General features: G+C 37.0%; 1 protein-coding gene across 1 annotated transcript in view; it reads left to right on the forward strand.

The window, feature by feature from the left end:
* The window catches only part of CDKAL1 (CDK5 regulatory subunit associated protein 1 like 1), a 652,342-nt gene extending 634,486 nt beyond the window's left edge, over positions 1–17,856 (forward strand). The window contains 1 exon segment of the mRNA XM_043977679.1: positions 17,291–17,856. Within this exon segment, the coding sequence (XP_043833614.1) occupies positions 17,291–17,485 (195 nt within the window). The 3' untranslated portion in view covers positions 17,486–17,856.
* Positions 17,857–18,564: the final 708 nt, after the last annotated feature.

The following is an 18,564-nucleotide window of genomic DNA, read 5'->3' on the forward strand; positions in this document are numbered from 1 at the left end:
AAGTCATGTCTTCTGTAGTCATTTGGCCAGACTTTGTCTTGGTGAAAATGGCCTCAGAGACATAGTCTCACTTTTTTATACGATGGCCATTTTGCATGTCTGAACTAATTATTACAAGTATCATGGTAGAGTGAAAGAAAAACTAGATTGTGAGTTAGGAAGCTTGGGTTCTTTCATTTCTAAGATTTTGGAATTTAGAACACTTAATGAGGGTTAGTATCAAGTAAATTCATGACAGAGAACACTTAATGAGGGTTAGTATCAAGTAAATTCAATTCAACAAACCTTTATTAAGTGCTGATTTATTTATGTGTAAGACTGCATATTTGTAAACTTTATACCACTCTATAAATATGAGTAGGAGGAGTGGAGGTAGTGTTTGTTACAGAGATATAATTGCATGTTCACTGCCCTCTAGGAAATTAGGCCCCAAAGGCTACAATGTAGAGACATATCAATATCATCTTATTTCTACACATTATTCATTCCATAGAGGAGAAGCAGGGAGGGGAGGACAGGAAAGAATGACAGAAATCATACTGATTATTTTTAGGAAGAGTGAAAAGCTAATTCTCATCTCTCACTAAAACTGAGGCATAGCCCTCCTATCATTAATCTATGGCATTGTAACATTCAGTTAATTTTTTTATAAATTAGTAAACATGGTTCAATATATTTACTTCCCTTTTATTACCCAGAAGAGTGAAAGTTCCAGGATACCTACCCTCCCAAGAGAGTCCGTTTTCTGCAAAGTCCCATTCTGTGATCCCATTGCTCCCAGATTCATAACTTTCCATATTTCATATCTATTAATTAGACTCATAGAATTATTGAACTTTATAACTGGCAGTACCTAAGGAATCAAGCCCAACTCCTTCACTTTTCAAGGTAGAAAAATGAAGGCCCTCTCGGCCTGCTGATTGTAAGACCCATTTAAAGAGGCATTAGATATTGAAGAATATAAAATGTATCAGTGCTGTCAAAATGTTACTTACATTCAGCTGAAGTACACAAAGTATTCTGCTTTTGTTTGATCTTCCAATTAGTAAATTGAGAATCCCTTCATTGTGAAAAGACATTGGTTATCTGTTCCATCTAAAATAAAGCTAAATAGGCTTCTCTTCTACATACATGTGTGTGTAATGTTACTATTTCATAATAGATAACACAGTGTGACAAATTGATATTCTTTCTTAAATAGTAATAATTATCTTGATCTTGAACAAAAGCATTTAGTATGAAGAAATCTCAGCTGAAAATCATCCAAGATACTTTGGGATCAAAGAACATTTTTGTATTTTCAATTATGTTTTTGACAAAATACACAAAGGTCCGAAATGGACCTGTACTAGACAGGATTTATTTCTTTTATCCAAGGATTAATCTTTTACTAGGAACTAAATGATCAGAAGATATGGGATGAGGAGATGTGGAGAATAAGAAAATGTAAATCCATTGCATTTTATTCCTGAAGGATATTGTTGGCCTCCTATATAATGAATTTAGTTTGGATAAATACAATATCATTAAAAGTATGTACAAATACTTATGAAGTGCTTACTGTGTACACAATTGGATTTGATGATAGAGCTACAAGTCTGCCTTTGGATTGCAGAAGAATACAAACATAGTTTGTTCATCATCTTGAAAGCTAAAAGGTCATGTCTAATTTCTGTTTTAGCTTCACTACTACTCTCCTTTCTCTCTTCTTTTCCTTTCTAGCCCATTCTAATATTTGAATCTTACCATATCTACACCTGAGGCTTATCAAAGGCAACAACACTCTGCCTCTAGTAGGATGAGGACAAGAGGAGATATTCTTCTTTCTGTCCCATCTAATTATAATAGAAATTGCCTGTTTACTTCAAATATGTTCTCATTCTGGTCTAACGTGTGTGTGTGTGTGTATGTTTTATATATATGTGTGTATATATATATATATGTATATATATATATAGTGGCAGCTAATATTTAAATGGCATTTAATATGTATCAGGCACTGTGCTAAACACTTTACAACAGTTATCTCATTTAATTCTCAAAATAACCTTGGGAGGTAGGTGCTGTTCTCATTTCCATTTTACAGAAGTGGAAAGTGAGGCCAGCAGAGGTTAAGTGACTTGCTCAAGGTCACACAGCTAATGTCAGGCCAAATTTGAACTCCAGTCTTCCTGACTCTGAGTCTTTCACTCTATCCATTGCACCAGCTAGCTGCCCACGAGCCATCTAGGTACCCATGGTAGACAGTAGATATTTTCATTACTTTAAAAAAATTTTTTTTCAAATAGCAGTAATTTTCTGGTTGAATATCTATGACCCAATGAAAAAAATTCTTATTTTCTTTGTAGAATTCTTATATTAAATCCCTATTTAAGGTACATACTGTGGATTAGTTAACCTTTAGCATTAAAGATAAACATTTAACAGCCAGTAATTTCCTCACTTTACTTTTTTCTGATCAGTCCATTGTTTCTTACAAGCATGAGAAGAAACCAGGATGCATTTTGTCTTTGTCATTCTTGTAGGTACAAAAAAGGCAAAAAGTAAAGAGCAACTCACTGGCTACCCTTCCTGACTTTCTCTAACACTTCATGCCCCATTATGTAGTGCGCTATTGTAAATTGGAGCTTTGTGCTTCACATTCTGTATGATAGCAGTGAGGGGAAGGGAGCCCGAGGGTGCCTGGCTCCCACCTATTTCTCATCTCCTGGCACTTTGATCCTCATGCTGGAGCAGCAGGAGAACAGATTGGTTTTGGAAAGGGGGCAGAAGTTTTAAAGAGCGCCAGTTTTCCTTATTACTAGACAAAGGGTTAGCAGGCTATCCAGGTATCCTGGGTTTTATGTACACTCTCTGCTGTATTTTTGAAGCTCTGACCCTTAGAAAGGCTCTGTTAAAATTTTCTCCCTATCTAACATTCATTTCCCAAATCACTGAAGTGAGAGGGTCTATTAGTTCAGGACCAGTTTTGAAAGCAAATGAAAACTACATTCATGAGGTTAAGAAATGGCTTAATAATTAAGTTAAAACAGTTGAAAGTGGATCTAATTTCAAACAGATCAACTAACCGTGTTAGAAGCAAATGAGGGTGTGTTCCTTCCTATTTTTCCTTCCACTCCTCCCCCCAAGATATTGGCTTCAATCCCAAGTGGCTTTTATGGAAGCCTTCTAGACCCCCCCCTTTGGGGGATAGTTTTGCATTTTACTTAAGAAAGGGTTTTTTTGCACCTCTTAAAATGATGCCCTAAAAACAAAACACAGAGTATAGTTATTGTTCTAGGCATGCATTTTCTTCAAACTGCATCTCCTTGAGCCTCTTCATTGAATTGAACACTTGTGGGGCTCACCTATGAATTTATACAGCTCTAGAGATTGAGTTGCATACTGAAGACTTTTATTTTGCTTGGAGCACTGATAAAACAGAATTGATTCTTGTGCTTACCAAGATTAGTGCATTAGTTCAAAATATATTCAGTACATATATGATATCTTTAGGGTACCCATTTGAATACCAACCAAAGTATCTTATATGTGGTGTGATGCAGAATCATTAGCACTCATTTCAGTTGCATCACTAATTGTACAATTACCTGTGGTGATTTTCCTCTTCTTGAAGGTAGTTATAGTGGCTTGGCAAAGTCAGCAGTCACTGAGCTACTGATCTCACTCACCCTAGGGGCTTCCAGGACCCCTGGGAGACACTAAGGGAGAATACAACTAGCAGAGGGGGCAGAGAAGGAAAGGGTCCTTGATACAGGGGCCCAGTGGAGAAGACAGACAAGTCCCAAGTGAGAAGTGAGGAAATGTCTAGACTAAGCTCCCTCCTTAAATGCAGCTTTGGAGTTCCGGGCTCTCGGGCCCCCCCCGCCCCGCAGAGAGACAGAATGTAGTGATGAACTGGAGGACCAAGGCGATCTTAGAGGACGGTGGGAGCATCCCAATAATGAACTTCCCCAGGACATGGTGAAGTCTCAGAGTAATGTAGCCAGGGGATAAATGAGACGTCTGAGCTGAGCTCTCCTTAAAGAGACCTTTTGAGAGGGAGTTAGAAGACCTTATTCATTTTCCCACCTCTGATACTTGTCAAGTTGCTTAGCCTTCTGCACCTTAGTTACTACACTAAGAAAAGATGCCGATATTACTACTTATTACTTGTGTGCTTAAGTGCAGTTTAAGATCTGTGATTTGGATATTCTCTCTACCAACCTAGATCATAAACCTTAGCAGACAGTATTTGATATTTGCTGTGGTAAAAAAAAACCAAAACAAAAAAAATCCGTGGCCTGAAGCCAACATGATAAGCCTCTCTCAGTACTTAGCTGGGCTAGTCCTTGGAGGGCGGATTTACAGCTTATCACTGGGCCTATACTTGAAACTTTTCTAGCTTGGCATGATCTCCCAGAGCCTTTGGGAACCCAAGGTCACCTAGAGGCTTGGTGACCTTGGGCAAATCACTGTTCATAGAATGAGAGATTTCAGATTTAAAGGAACCTTAAAAATCATCCCTTCTAGCCAATCTCCCTTCTACCCCTGCTGCCCGTTCACATAGGGAGCAAACAGATTCAGACCCAGGTCTTTTAACTCAAAATGCTCCACTCTCCACTCAGCCACATCAAAGTGATCCCAGTCTACTCAGTTTCCACAGTCTGACCATAGGCCAAAATTCTCAGGCATGGTCTGTAATCACTATGACCATTCAGAAATCAGCTCTAACCTGAGACTTCTTCAACTTTCTCAGGCTAATTAAGCAAGATGAGTCTAGGATGCTCTGTCAATTAAAACCAAATTGGAACAGGTTAGCCATAGTTGGAGCTGAGGAAAAGCTCCCTATTCATGGGCTTTTGGCCTAACATTTGTACATGATGTCAAGAAATAAAACAGCAGAATTCTTTAGAACATGGATTATTCAGCTTTTTTTTTTTTTAAAGTAAGTGATATTTTGGAAGTACAGCTCCTAATTTGATGTGTCTCTATTGCACTGTGGGCATGGCTTTGGGTTTTTTTCCCATTTCTTTTAACTTGTGGTTGGAGTGAGAAGGGAAAGAAATGCTGATCAATTGAAAAATAAAATAGGGGGAAAAAAACTTTAAAAAGTTACAGTCCAAAGAAACCTTGTCATGTTCAAGACTAGGAAGATAGGAAGAGGAAAATTATGAACTCCTTTAAATGCCCAACAGGATTTTGTTAGCTAGTTTAAAAATCTGGCTCCATGTATAACACTGTTTTAGTAGAAAAAACGAATTTGAAAGTTAGAAACCATTGACTTGAAATAACTCGATCAATGTTAAGGACTACTCATAGAGTAAAAATCTGCTGTTTTGAAACACCTTAAACGTTTCCAAGTTTAAAAGGTAGTAGTCAATATATGTTACTTCATAGATGTCCTAAACCAGATGTGGACATTAAATTCTATGTGATTCCCATTTTTAAAGGAACATTCTTTAATAGAGCCATTTTGACTTTTGCTATCTCCATGGGAGGAATAAGAACAGACAAAAATAAATACACACACATTTGCCCCACTATGGATATTTGAAAGAGTATAATGTAACCATGTAAGAAGCTAGGTGATGAAAGCAGTCTGGGATATGAATAAGCCCAGCACAGAAGGCTAAATTAAAAAAAAAAAATGGTTCACTGTAATTACAGGTAAATGCATGCCATACAATCCATCTTAAATGGTTAATCTGCATTTCCAAAGCCGGAAACCAGTGATGGTGGTCTATAGGAAATGGCTTTCCCTTTTAGCTAATTAATTCTGTGACAGAAACAGAAGCAAGCACCTGTCATCTCCTATACTAATTTTGTATGGCATGTGGAGCTGAATGGTGCAAAAACCCTACCTCACATTCATTTCACTCATATTTATAGTGTGAGTGTCTTTGAAAATGACACTTAGAAGGGGATGAGAGGACTCCTCTAATAACAGCTAACATCATACATGACTTCTCTTTCATTTTAAATACAAACCAAACATCTGCCAACACACTCCCATGGTTACCGAGTTGGAGGAAACCCTGAGGAGTAATTAGTTTGCATTGAATTGATTTCTTAAAGATTAAACTTAATACTAGCAATTGTATGTTCGGCAACATCCAAGAGCAACACTTCCTCTGTTCATCCAGTGGAATGAACAGTGGTTTTAGTTGTGGTTTCTGATATTATCAAAAGGGTTTCATTATCAGCAAAGCATCTTTTCCCCATTCACCCTTTCTTCATTCCTCTTCACCTCACCTGGGCTACAAATAAACGTGCTAATGTTCTCTTGGCCCAGTGCTGGGGAATAATTAACTGAGTTCAGACTTCTGCCACTGTCAGTATACAGGCCACAGAATATGTGGTGACTATCTTCCTCCTTATCACAGCTCAGGGTTGTTGTATGTGTTTGCACATAAGTGTGTGTCTGTGTGTGTCTGTGTCTGTGTCCATATCCCGAGGTAAAATTTCCTTGGAAATGCCTGGCTTCCCAGGATTTAGAGGATTCTGTAGTTGTTTCTAGATTGACTTTGAAAACCAGGAAGTGGCAAAAAGATCGTAAAGAAGGGAAAAGGACCCACATGTACAAAAATATTTACAGCTGCTCTTTTTGTGGTGGCAAAGAATTGGAAATTGAGGGAACGCCTGTCAATTGGGGAATGGCCAAACAAGTTGTGGCATATGAATGGAATGGAATACTATTATGCTGTAAGAAATGATGAGCAGGCAACTTTCAGAAAACCCTGGAAAGACTTAAGTAGACTGATGCTTAGTGAAGTGAGCAGAACCAGGAGAACATTGTACACAGTAACAGTAACATTGTGCAATGATCAACTGCTATAGACTTAGCTCTTTTCAGCAATACAAGGATCCAAGACAATTCCAAAGCACTCATGATGGAAAACGTTCTTCACATCCAGACAAAGAACTGTGGGGTCTAAACACAGATCAAGCCACACTTTTCACTTTGGAGTTGTTTTTCTTTTATTCTGCATGGTTTTACCCTTTTGTTCTGATTCTTCTTTCACAACATGACTAATGTGGAAATATGTTTAACATCATTGTACATGTATAACAAATCAGATTGCTTGCTGTCTTGGGGAGGAGAAAGAAAAGGAAGGGAGGGAGAAAAATTTGAAACTCAAAATATTACAAAAATGAATGTTGAAAACTATGTTTATGTATATTTGGAAAGATATAAATTACTATTTAGTGAAAAAATAAAATAAAAATCAGGTCATGGGAGAAAGTGATTTAGAGCAGGACTTTTTAAACTTTTTCCCCTCACTACCTCTTTGCACCTAAGAAATTTTTACGTGACCCTGAGTATATGGGTATATAAGATAGGTATACAAATCAAATATTTACTGCCAGATTTTTTGCAACCTTCACATTCAGTTACACAACCCATATGGGGTCACAACCCACAGTTTAAGAAGCTTTGATTTAGAGTACAATTAAATTTAGCTAATAAGAGAGCTGCTCTGTTCTTCTAATTCACAAACATAGGATCATGGATTTAGAACAGGAAGGGACATGAGAGGACATCTAGTCTAACTCCCATCTTTTAGATATGAAGAAACTATGACTTGTTTCCAAATCACCTGGTACTAAGGAGCAGGGCTACAATTGGAACCCAAGTACTCTGAGTTTGATCCCTTGTCACCTCTTGCCTAAACCATTAGGAAAACTGTCCACTTGGTCTTCCTGCTTTAATTCTTACCCTCCTCTTCAATATATTCTCTTTGCAACTCCAGAATAGATTTATTAATGGATAAATGAAACAGCACATACCCTCAAGGAGCTTACATTCCACTTAACAAAAATTTTATAGAGAAAAATATGGTAGCTGAAAGAGAGATTACAAATCTTGATCAATTCCATTATTTAATTTGCATTATCATGATGTTGCACTTTATAGTTCAATTGGGTTGTAATTGTATAAAGTTAGCATGTTTAGACTTAGTAATACAATTCAGTCACTATACTGATACTTGAATTAAAAGATCCCAAACTCTAATATCTTGAGGTATGTACCATCAAAAAGCAACTAGGTGACATAATGGATAGAGCACTGGGCTTGGAATCAGGAAGATGTTTTCATGAGTTCAAAGCCAGCCTCAGACACTTACTAGTTATGTGACCCTGGGCAAGTCACTTAACACTGTTTGCCTCAGTTTCCTCATCTATAGAATGAGCTGGAAAAGGAAATGGCAAACCACTCCAGTACCTTTACCAAGAAAACCCCAAATGGGGTCACAAAGAGTTGGACATGACTGAAAACAACTAAACAACAACAAAATCAGATAGTTTTTTCACTGCAGTTAGCTAGTACTTAAAGCTCTAACAGTGCCTCCAAGCCATGAAATAAATTTACATATTAGAAATATTTTGAATCCATTAAAATCTCAGTTCAGAGCTAAAGACTTGTCTTCACGTCTTTGTTGACTACCATGAAGAAAAGTCTTAGAGAAAGCATTGATATGATCGACAGATGCCAGACCTTGGGTTTTGAAGTGACTATGTTATTTCTTTTATTCTCCGGAGTTAAAGTCTATGACTAGGGCATCAGAAAGATAGGGATCAATGAGACTATGCAAGAGCACATAAGATATATACCTCTGGCAGTTGTCAAGGCAGAATTATTCAGAATATAATCTGAAATGCATTTGATCATACAGTAGATACTTTAATAATTTATGCTATACCTTATTAGCAAAACCTTATGTTTACTCTGCTACCAACAAAACAAGATGAAAAGCTGGCAGTGACGCTAAGTTCATGGTGACTGTTTCACTGTATTAGAACCTAGAAGTGTTCTTCCTTATTTTAATGAGGCTGTCACTGTTAAAGGTATAGGCTTTTTTGTTGTTGTTGGAAGGAAAAATTATGGATATTTAATTTTAAATTGTTTCTGCCCCTAATGTAATGCATGCAGATTGGCAATAATGTGTATACACACATATGTGTGTATATATGTATATATGAATATTAATGTTACGTATGTGTGGTAGAATGTTAAAAACAATAGTAAAGACATAATCTCTGATTTTACATTTTTTGGTTTGGTTTGAACACATGTGTGTGTGTGTGTGTGTGTGTGTGTGTGTGTGTGTGTGTTTTGTATGAGCCATATAGAAAATATGAAGAAATTTTGATTGGGGGTAATTGGGGATTCCTGATTACATAATATCAGGTAAAGTATCACATTTAATTGTCTACAAAAATGGGGAGGCAAATAGTTTGGCAATACTTCTCTTTACCCTACTGTCTCTGACAGTTACATGAAATATAAGGGGGCCATAGTTGTCAGTCAGCCAAACTTCATACAAGCTGGCAAACAAAATGTTATTGTAAGACAGTGGTAACCACCTGCAGGTATCAGGGACAGAAGCACTCATTTAGAGTCTGCATTGCAAGATGGGAGGACAGGTGGCAACTCTCTTCCAGGGACATCTTTTATTTGAGCAGAACCAGACCAACTATTCCTCATTAAAACACATTTTGCAACATTTCCTAATGTAAGATCAAGTCTCTTCTCCCCAACCTCTCCCCCATCATCTCCTCTAAAATACCCCACTCCCATGTGTGTGTCGTCCACAGGTTATACTTACAAAGCCTGATGTAGCCAATGATTTCAAGGAAACGAACATGAAATGACTTTGTATGAGATGCAGTATTAAATAAATGGCATTTCATGATATGTTTGGCATATGAGTGGCACTAGAAAGGAAAAAAAAAAAGAAACCAGTCTATGGTATGGAGATGCTTATAAGTTAAAATGCACAATACAATCTCTATGTCAAAATTATTAATTTTCATGGTCATTTTATTATCACTGTCCATTGCCATGTTTTTTTTCTTTTTTCATATGTTTCACAATGAAAAATACTGATAAACTACAAATGTTATTCTTAAAGAATTACTGAAAGTCTGATAGGAATAGGATAAGAACCAGGACCGAGTCTTATATGAGGCGATATGAGAATATAGAGTCTCTTCTGGTACTTTTCTTAAACCTTAAGTTGCACAGGACTTGTCACAATGAAGTACAAATTATATTTAATAAACATCTTTTTGTTGTGGTGATTAAAAAGACTATCGGGGTAGCTAGGTGGCGCAGTGGATAGAGCATACTTAAGTCTGACACACCCCATAAGCCTCTCAGTGTCAGACCATCAGTAACTAAGTTGTGGACAGGTTCCAATCTGTGTTTCAGTGGAGGGATGAGGCATCCAGGTGAAAACATGAAGCTTTAGAAGTATTGAACGGAAGTCCAATGAGGAGCCCAAGAAGAGGTCAAGGGGCCACCCAAGAGTGGATTGGATAGAACTCTGAGCCATATGTCCAATGCGTTAGATGTGGGGCATCTGTTGAAGCTCACACTGCCCTTCCTTCCCTGCATTTCTCTACCATTTTAATTGAAGGTCCATTAAAAAATCCAAAGGAAAAGAAATGTAAAAGAAAGAAAGAAAACTCTGAGAACATTCAGTGGTGAAGTGGCCATGAGAGGCCTTAGGCTAGTGGTGTCAGACCCAAATAGAAGTGATACATAAGGATACCCAACCACACATGAGGATTTCTGCAGGTCAAATATTGACTTAGTTTTAAAATATAATATTATCTATGTTTAACTGTATTTTTATTTATGTTGTTAAAGATTTCCCAATTACATTTGGGGAGGGGGGCAATGAGGGTTAAGTGACTTGCCCAGGGTCACACAGGTCCTCCTGAATCCAGGGCCGGTGCTTTATCTACTGTGCCTCCATTTTTTTTTTTTTAATCATGTTCAGTTGGCCCTCAGGGGCAACCATAAGCTACATGTCTGACACTTCTACCTTGGGCTATATATTGGAGTGTACTTCTCCTGTCTCAGAAAGGAGAATACTACAAAAGTTCTTCCCACTTAGAGGAGTCTGTTTCTCCTAAGTTGCAACCCAGCTGTAGCGGGTCCTGGCCCAATGTACAGAGGATAATTTCCTCATCGGTGGGACAACTTTGCTTGGCCTGAAGCTTATATTATTATGGTTTTGCTCATTTAAATCCAAGTTACATATCTGGCTTTAAAAAACTGTCATTGACTCTTAATTATTTTTGTATTTTAGATTTGAGAAGATCCTTTTCCTGAACAAAATCTAAAACCATATTTTTCATACTGTCATAATTTTAAAAGTATGAAGAAGCTAAAATGACAGGGTTAATTGATCTTATTCTATCAGCATCATTATGCAGGGCAATGCATCTATTGCAGGTCCCATTTAGTGCCTTGTGACTATAAATTAATTCTATTTTAGGTATTTTGTTCTGCTTCCCCTACCTTATATAGTATTAATTAAAGAAAGAAGAAATAAGGTACTAGATTATCAATATACTTATGGATTTTTAAATGTATTTTATTTTATTTTATTTTAAATAACTATTTTAATATCCACCTTAATTTCTGAATATATTCTTCCCACACCCATCGAGTTATCCCTAATAACAAAGAATTAAATAAAAAAGAAATGGGAGGGGCAGCTAGGTGGCACAGTGGATAAAGCACCGGCCCTGAATTCAGGAGGACCTGAGTTCAAATCCGGCCTCAGACACTTGACACTTACTAGCTGTGTGACCCTGGGCAAGTCACTTAACCCCAATTGCCTCAACAACAACATCAACAACAACAACAAAAGAAATGGAAAAGACAGGGAAGCAGCTCAAGAAAACTAACACATCAAACAAGTCTAACAGTATGTTCAGTGTTCCATAATCCCTATTAATAGTGATTTTTTTTAATGGAAGAAAATGAAGACTAAAGTAGTTGAAATTTGACCCCTAATCTCAGTGAACATGAGGAAAACCAATATCCTGGTCCCTTTCTCCTTTATGAATTTTTAACTGCCATTTATGAACAATGAGGTTAGGAATTAGGAAGTGTTTTTTGTTTTGGTTTGGTTTTTTAGGAATTCAATAAGACAGCAATGAAATTCCCTTTCTTAGAAGGAGAAGTAGCACATGGTAAGCAAACCTAAAACCAACTGCCTAGTGGTAATATGGGTAATCATAGTATGCTACAAATCTTCTATTACATGATGAATGAACCCCTGGATAAATCCACTACATTATATTTCACCAGGCTTAAAAAAAGTCATATCAGTGAAAGAAAGGCATTTCTGAGTGAAGTGTGATTTCTCTAAAATTCTGAGCAGTCTCAGAAGTAAAGTTGTGGCTTTTGGAAACTTTGGTTTCATTGAGTAATAAAAACCCCAGTAAGTGAAACTTTATGAATTTTTAGAAAGGCAAGTTAGTCTTAATTTGGGGGGAGCGATGAGAGTTAGTCATATAGCTAGTAAGTGTCAAGTGTCTGATACTGGATTTGAACTCAGGTCCTCCTGAATCCAGGACTGGTGCTTTATCCACTGCACCACCTACTTGCCTTTTTTTTTTTTTTTGGTCTTGATTTTTTTAGAAGGAAACTGACATAACTAATGTTTAAGTGCCTTAGGGATAGTTTCTAATTACCTTCCTTTATAAAGCTTCACATGCTTAGTTTTTCTTTGAAATTTAGTGATGCCTTTTCCCAAGTTCTACTTTTTTTTAAACATGACCATACAGTTAGCCTTTTATCATTTACAATACAAATATTAAGCACTCATTATTTCTTCAGTGAAGTTCTAAGTAACTATCTGTCCATTAAGTGCTTATTAATTCTGTGAAAATATCATTTTGCCAGAGCTGTGTATTTACCCCTTTGATACTGCTAGAGTAGACTTTCTAACCCATTTTTTCCTTAGTGTCACAGTGCTAACAATTGAACTAGCCACAGTTAATTGGCTATAGTTTATTCTTTGGTCAGAAACAATTGTATTAATTTGTACTCTTGAAATTCGGTGTCATTAAATGCTTTTAGATGATAATCTTTACTGATATTAGTCAAGACCTTTTTGGTTAGAGGAGAGAGCATTGAAACTACATACTGTTTCATTCTACCCTAGAAGAGGCCTGCCCCATAATACACCTTTCTCTTGATGCAACAATTTACTTTTAGTAACCATTTCAGATTTTAACCTCTTGGTCAGCACATAAAATATAGATGAACTCATGTGGTTTTATGACATGTTAGAAACTGTGATGAATGTACTGTGTAATTCTATTTTTTAAATTTTTCTATATTTCATAATGTTTTCACAGGGGAAAAGAAGGGTTTACTTTCCAGAAAGGCCCTTACACTAAGCTAGGTCAAAAAAATGCTATTTGTTTGTTATAGAGTTGTTTGAATTTGTAATCTTTGTATTCTATACAAAATAACTCTTAAACTAAAGCCAAGAGTTTTATATGGGAGGAAAGAATGAGTGACTTGGCTGCCAAGAAAAGGGTCTAGTAATTAGAGAAGACAGTCATGAATTTTTTACAAGTTTTTAATTGATATTTTCTATTTCTTAAACTACCATAGTTATCCCAAGTATCCTTCCTCCTGCACCTCCCAGAAAATCATTCCAAATGACAAATAATATTTTTTGGAGAGGGGAAAAAAAAATCAGGACAACTGATTAATACATTGCAAAAGTCCAAAAATGTACAACATGTAACACTTGCAGACCTCCCATTTCCATGAAGGGACTGGTTGAAGATGTCTTCTCATAATCTCTTCATTCAAGTCCTGTTTGATTTTTATAATTTTGTTATATATACTTTTGATTTTTGGAGGGTATGTAGTTCTTTCCATTCATGTTATTGTAGTTACTATATGTGTTGTTTCCTTGTCTCTGCTTAGTTCATTCTGCATCAGTTCATATACATCTTTTCATCCTTCTCTGTATTCATCATATACAAAATCTCTTACAGCACAGTAATATTCCATTACATTCATGTACTACAATTTGTTTATCCATGCCCCCAGTTAGTGACTATCTATGCCATTTCTAATTCTTAGCTATCTCCAAAGGTGCCAGTATAAACATTTTGGAATATATGGGGACTTTCTTCTCATCAATGGCTTCCTTGGAGGTATAAGCCCAAGGTTCAAAAGGCATAGACACTTAATCTCTTTATTTGCATAATTTAGAATTTCTTTCCAAAATGGTTATACCATTTCACAGTTCCATCAATAATTTATTACTGTGCCTGTCATTCTTACAACCCCTCCAACACTGACTGTTGCCATTTTTTGTTATTTTTGCCAATTTGCAGGGTGTGAGGTTAAACTTTGGGACTGTTTTGATTTACATTTCTCTTATTTTTTTGTTTTTGTTTTTGTTTTTTGGCGGGGCAATGGGGGTTAAGTGACTTGCCCAGGGTCACACAGCTAGTAATTGTCAAGTGTCTGAGGCCGGATTTGAACTCAGGTCCTCCTGAATCCAGGGCAGGTGCTTATCCACTGCGCCACCTAGCCGCCCCCTACATTTCTCTTATTATTAGTGATTTGGAGCATTTTTTCATGTAGGTATGAATATTTTGCAGTTCTTATTTTGAGAAGTGTTTGTTCAGATCCTGTGACCATTTATCTCCCTCATAAATTTTTACTCAGATACGGGCAAGGTCACATAACGTGTATTAAAACAAAATATAATGGGGAAAGTGCTAAATTAAGAACCAGACGGCCTTGATGCTAGTCCCAGCTTGGCTATGTGACCTTGAATAAGTCACTTAAATTCTCTAACACTTTAGTGTTAGTTTTTGGTTAAAAAAAAAAATGAGAAAGTTGTAGCTTTTCTCAGCAATGCAGTGATCCAAGAAAATTGCAAAGCACTTTTGATGGAAAATGTTATCCACCTCCAGTGAAAGAACCAATGGAGTCTGAATGCATATCAAAGTATACTATTTTCACTTTCTTTATTTTGTGTGTGGGGTTTGGGTTTATTTATTTTTTTTGGTCTGTTTCTTTTACAACATGACTAATATGGAAATATGTTTTATATGATTGCACACATATAACCTATATCAGGTTGCTTACTGTCCTAAGAAGGGGAAACTGGAAGGAGCAAGAAAATTTGGAACTCTTTTTTTTTTTTTTTTTGGCTGGGCAGTGGGGGTTAAGTGACTTGCCCAGGATCACACAGCTAGTAAGTATCAAGTGTCTGAGACCAGATTTGAACTCAGATCTTCCTGAATCCAGCGCTGGTGTTTTATCTACTGTGCCACCTAGTTGCCCCTCTTTTATTTATTTATTTTTTTTAATGTTAAAGGAGCAGCTAGGTGTGCAATGACTAGAGCACCGGCCCTGGAGTTAGGAGGACCTGAGTTCAAGACACTTGACACTAGCCGTTTGACCCCGGGCAAGTCACTTAACCCTGATTGCTGAAAAAACAAAACCAAAAAATGAATGTTAAAATTTGTCTTTACATATAATCGGGGTGGGGGGAATATTATTATGAAAAAAAATTAAATTTAAAAATGAGAAAGTTGAACAAAATAAACTCCAAGTTTCATCTTAGCTCTAAAATTTGTTTCTATGACTTTTTTCTGTTTTCTGCAAAGTAAGAAGGATAATGGTGTAGTTGTGAGTTTAGGAGAAGTCTGTAGATTAGCAAATTCTCCTAAGCAGTAGCTTAATTAGAAAGAGCTGAGAAAAGCAACTCCTTGGTGCAAAAAGGCCATAGGGCAGGAATAAATCTGTGGTCTCTTGTACACTTATAGCATCAGTGAGAGAAAATTAGAAATTTTTCTCAAAAGAAAAAGGGAAAGACAAGATAATATGGTGTAATGAATAATAAGTTGGCTTTGGAGTTTAAAAGTCTTGGGTTCAAGTCCTCCCTCTGACCTGTACTAGCTCTGTGACCATGGGGATTCTAATTTCTCAATGCCCTAGCCAACCTTTGTGTAACAGAGGAGTGGCTAATCTGTGTCAATGAAGTAAGTTTCCATGGAAAAGTTGCTACACAGATGCATCCCTGATCCAAACCTGAAAAGAGGGTAGGGAGGGGAAACAACATTGATTAAATAATGTTTGCTTAATAGTTAATTTTTACTGGTCCTGTCTAGGTGTTGCTATTTCTTCATAGCTCACTCTAATTTGTAAGTCACTTAGATCTGTCTTTACAAAGATTAATTCTATCTTTTTTTGTTTGTTTGTTTGTTTTTTAGTGAGGCAATTGGGGTTAAGTGACTTGCCCAGGGTCACACAGCTAATAAGTGTTAAGTGTCTGAGGCCGGATTTGAACTCAGGTACTCCTGATTCCAGGGCTGGTGCTCTATCCACTGTGCCACCTAGCTGCCCCAATTAATTCTATCTTAAGAAGAATTTTTTGAGTTAAGCATAAGTGACTGAATCCTATCCTAAATGCTCTCAGAATTAGCTAGCCACACTTGGGGAAAGTCTAGCCAGTTATAAATGATCTCCTGGCAGATGGTTGAATTGCAAGTATTGTATTTAAGGGTGTATAGGGCAAGTTTTACAAATTTATATATGAGATAATATGATTTGAAGTTGAAAGAGATCTTAATGGTCTTCCAGTCCAGCTCTTGTTTACAGATGAGGAAACTGAGACCCAGTGTGGTCAGGTGCCTTGCATCATCAGATTGAACTGATTGAACTGGCTTCAGACTCTGATTCAGGCCCTGGCTCCATCCCCATCACCTCTCTACTTGACTTAACATCAGGGAGATCAAGAAGTCCTTTGACATAGGACAAGAAAATAAAATCTGTTTAGCTGGTCCAATATCAGTTGTGCTATATGTTTTACCAGTAAGGTGACATATATAGCTATATTCTGAAATAATAGCTTCACCAGAAGGTTGGCCATTTAGTGCCTGGTGGTAAGAGCTTAAGACTACTTTTAAATCAGCTGAGAATGGCAACCTCAGCAGCCACTCTCAGACCCAATATGCTAAAGGTGAGTGTTAGAACAGGGGAGATGGCCTTATGGGCAGATTTGGGGCACCACCGAGCTACTAAAGAAGTTATTGACATTGACAGTGTCCTGCTGTGGGTAAGATTGCTGTGCTATTGGTCCCCTCTTTCTCCAGCTGTGTACCTCCGTGTTAAGGAATCAAAGGGCAGGGAAGTCAGCAGGATATCAGTGCAAGCACCGAGGATTACGAGAAAAAAAAATAGCATTTGGACTGTACTGTAGCTGAGATTTGTACGCTTATGATTAACAGCTTTCTCAATTTTGCGATTGTTTTCTTCTGAGGGTCTGTTCTAATAGTCACAGCAAACATTCTTCATCCTGTTCTAGATTCAGCAACTGGAATATGGAGTGAGAACTAAAGGGAGGCATTGTTGGTATAGAAATTGGAAGCATTCTTGATATGATAAAGACTTTACTTAGTATTTGATCTGTATCATAGATTGTGCTTTGTAGACATCTTAAAACTGTCTTTTGTCTCTCCACAGGAGTTCAGACATGTGCTTGAAAATGGCTCAAGAACAAAAGCAAACATGTCTGCAGAGACTCTGGAAAAATCATTGAGTTCCAGGCTAGGCTTACGGATCCTCTGGACACTGCAAGATGGTGGGCTGAAGGCATTCTCAGTGGGCTTGGTTCTGCTAGCTCTTCTGGTTGCTTTCTTTATGAAAACACATCAGTAGAACACCCAACTAAATAAAGAATCTGTGGAAAGGAATACATTTCTAATTAAAAGCTTCTTTGGAAAAATGGCCACATCTCTCCTGAAGGGGCAATGCTTTGTACTCAACCCTTCTGCCTCTTCTTCATCCACAATTTTAATGAGGACAGCATTGCTCGACTTTGAGCTGAATCCATTGGTTATCTGACCCAGAACTTAGTACTGTTTTGTCTATAAATATCTTATTTTTAAAATTAAATCCTTGGGGATTATTTTTAGCAAGACGTACAGAGGTTCTGCAGTTTAAAATCTTCTCTGTCTTCATTTTTGAGACTAAGCATACTGCAAATGATTCTAAGCATTTCTTTGTATATGAAAAATGTTGAAGCTTTATTAAACCTTTTTTAATGCATCTTGTCACTTGTCCTCTTGTGTTGGTCACGCTGCAAAGAATCATGATTATTACTTCATAATTAGGCATCTGCAACTACAGCTATGCTTCATTTTACCCAACTAGTATATTTAAATGTTCAATGAAAGCATTTTGTAATTGGATTCATATTTTAAATGGTCTGGGGGTATTTGCTATTTTAAGAGCCTAGTAGGAACATTCTCTGAAGTGAAGAATCTTCCCTTAACTTCTTTTGTAAATATAGATTTTCATATGTCGGGGTGCTTTAAAAGTAGGGTGCATGTCTATGACCTTTTTTTGGTCATTTCTGAAGTGATGTGATGTAGGATGGTATAATAGATAAAGGACCCATATTTGAATCAGGGAATCTGGGTTCAAATTCTGACTCATATTTTTTTGTATATCATTAGGTTATATGTGATTCAGTTGATCTATGTGAAACTCAATTTCCTCATTTATAAAATGGGGATAATAATGCTTATAGTAAAAATCACACAAGATTATTGGGAGGGAGGGGCAGCCAGGTGGTGCACTGGATAAAGCACTGACCCTGGATTCAAGAGGACCCGAGTTCAAATCCGGTCTCAGACACTTGACACTTGCTAGCTGTGTGACTCTGGGCAAGTCACTTAGCCCTCATTGCCCCACTAGAAAAAAAGAAAAAAAGATTATTGAGAGGAAAACACCTA

Source organism: Dromiciops gliroides, chromosome 1, assembly GCF_019393635.1.
Source record: "Dromiciops gliroides isolate mDroGli1 chromosome 1, mDroGli1.pri, whole genome shotgun sequence".
NCBI classification, from domain to species: Eukaryota; Metazoa; Chordata; class Mammalia; order Microbiotheria; family Microbiotheriidae; genus Dromiciops; species Dromiciops gliroides.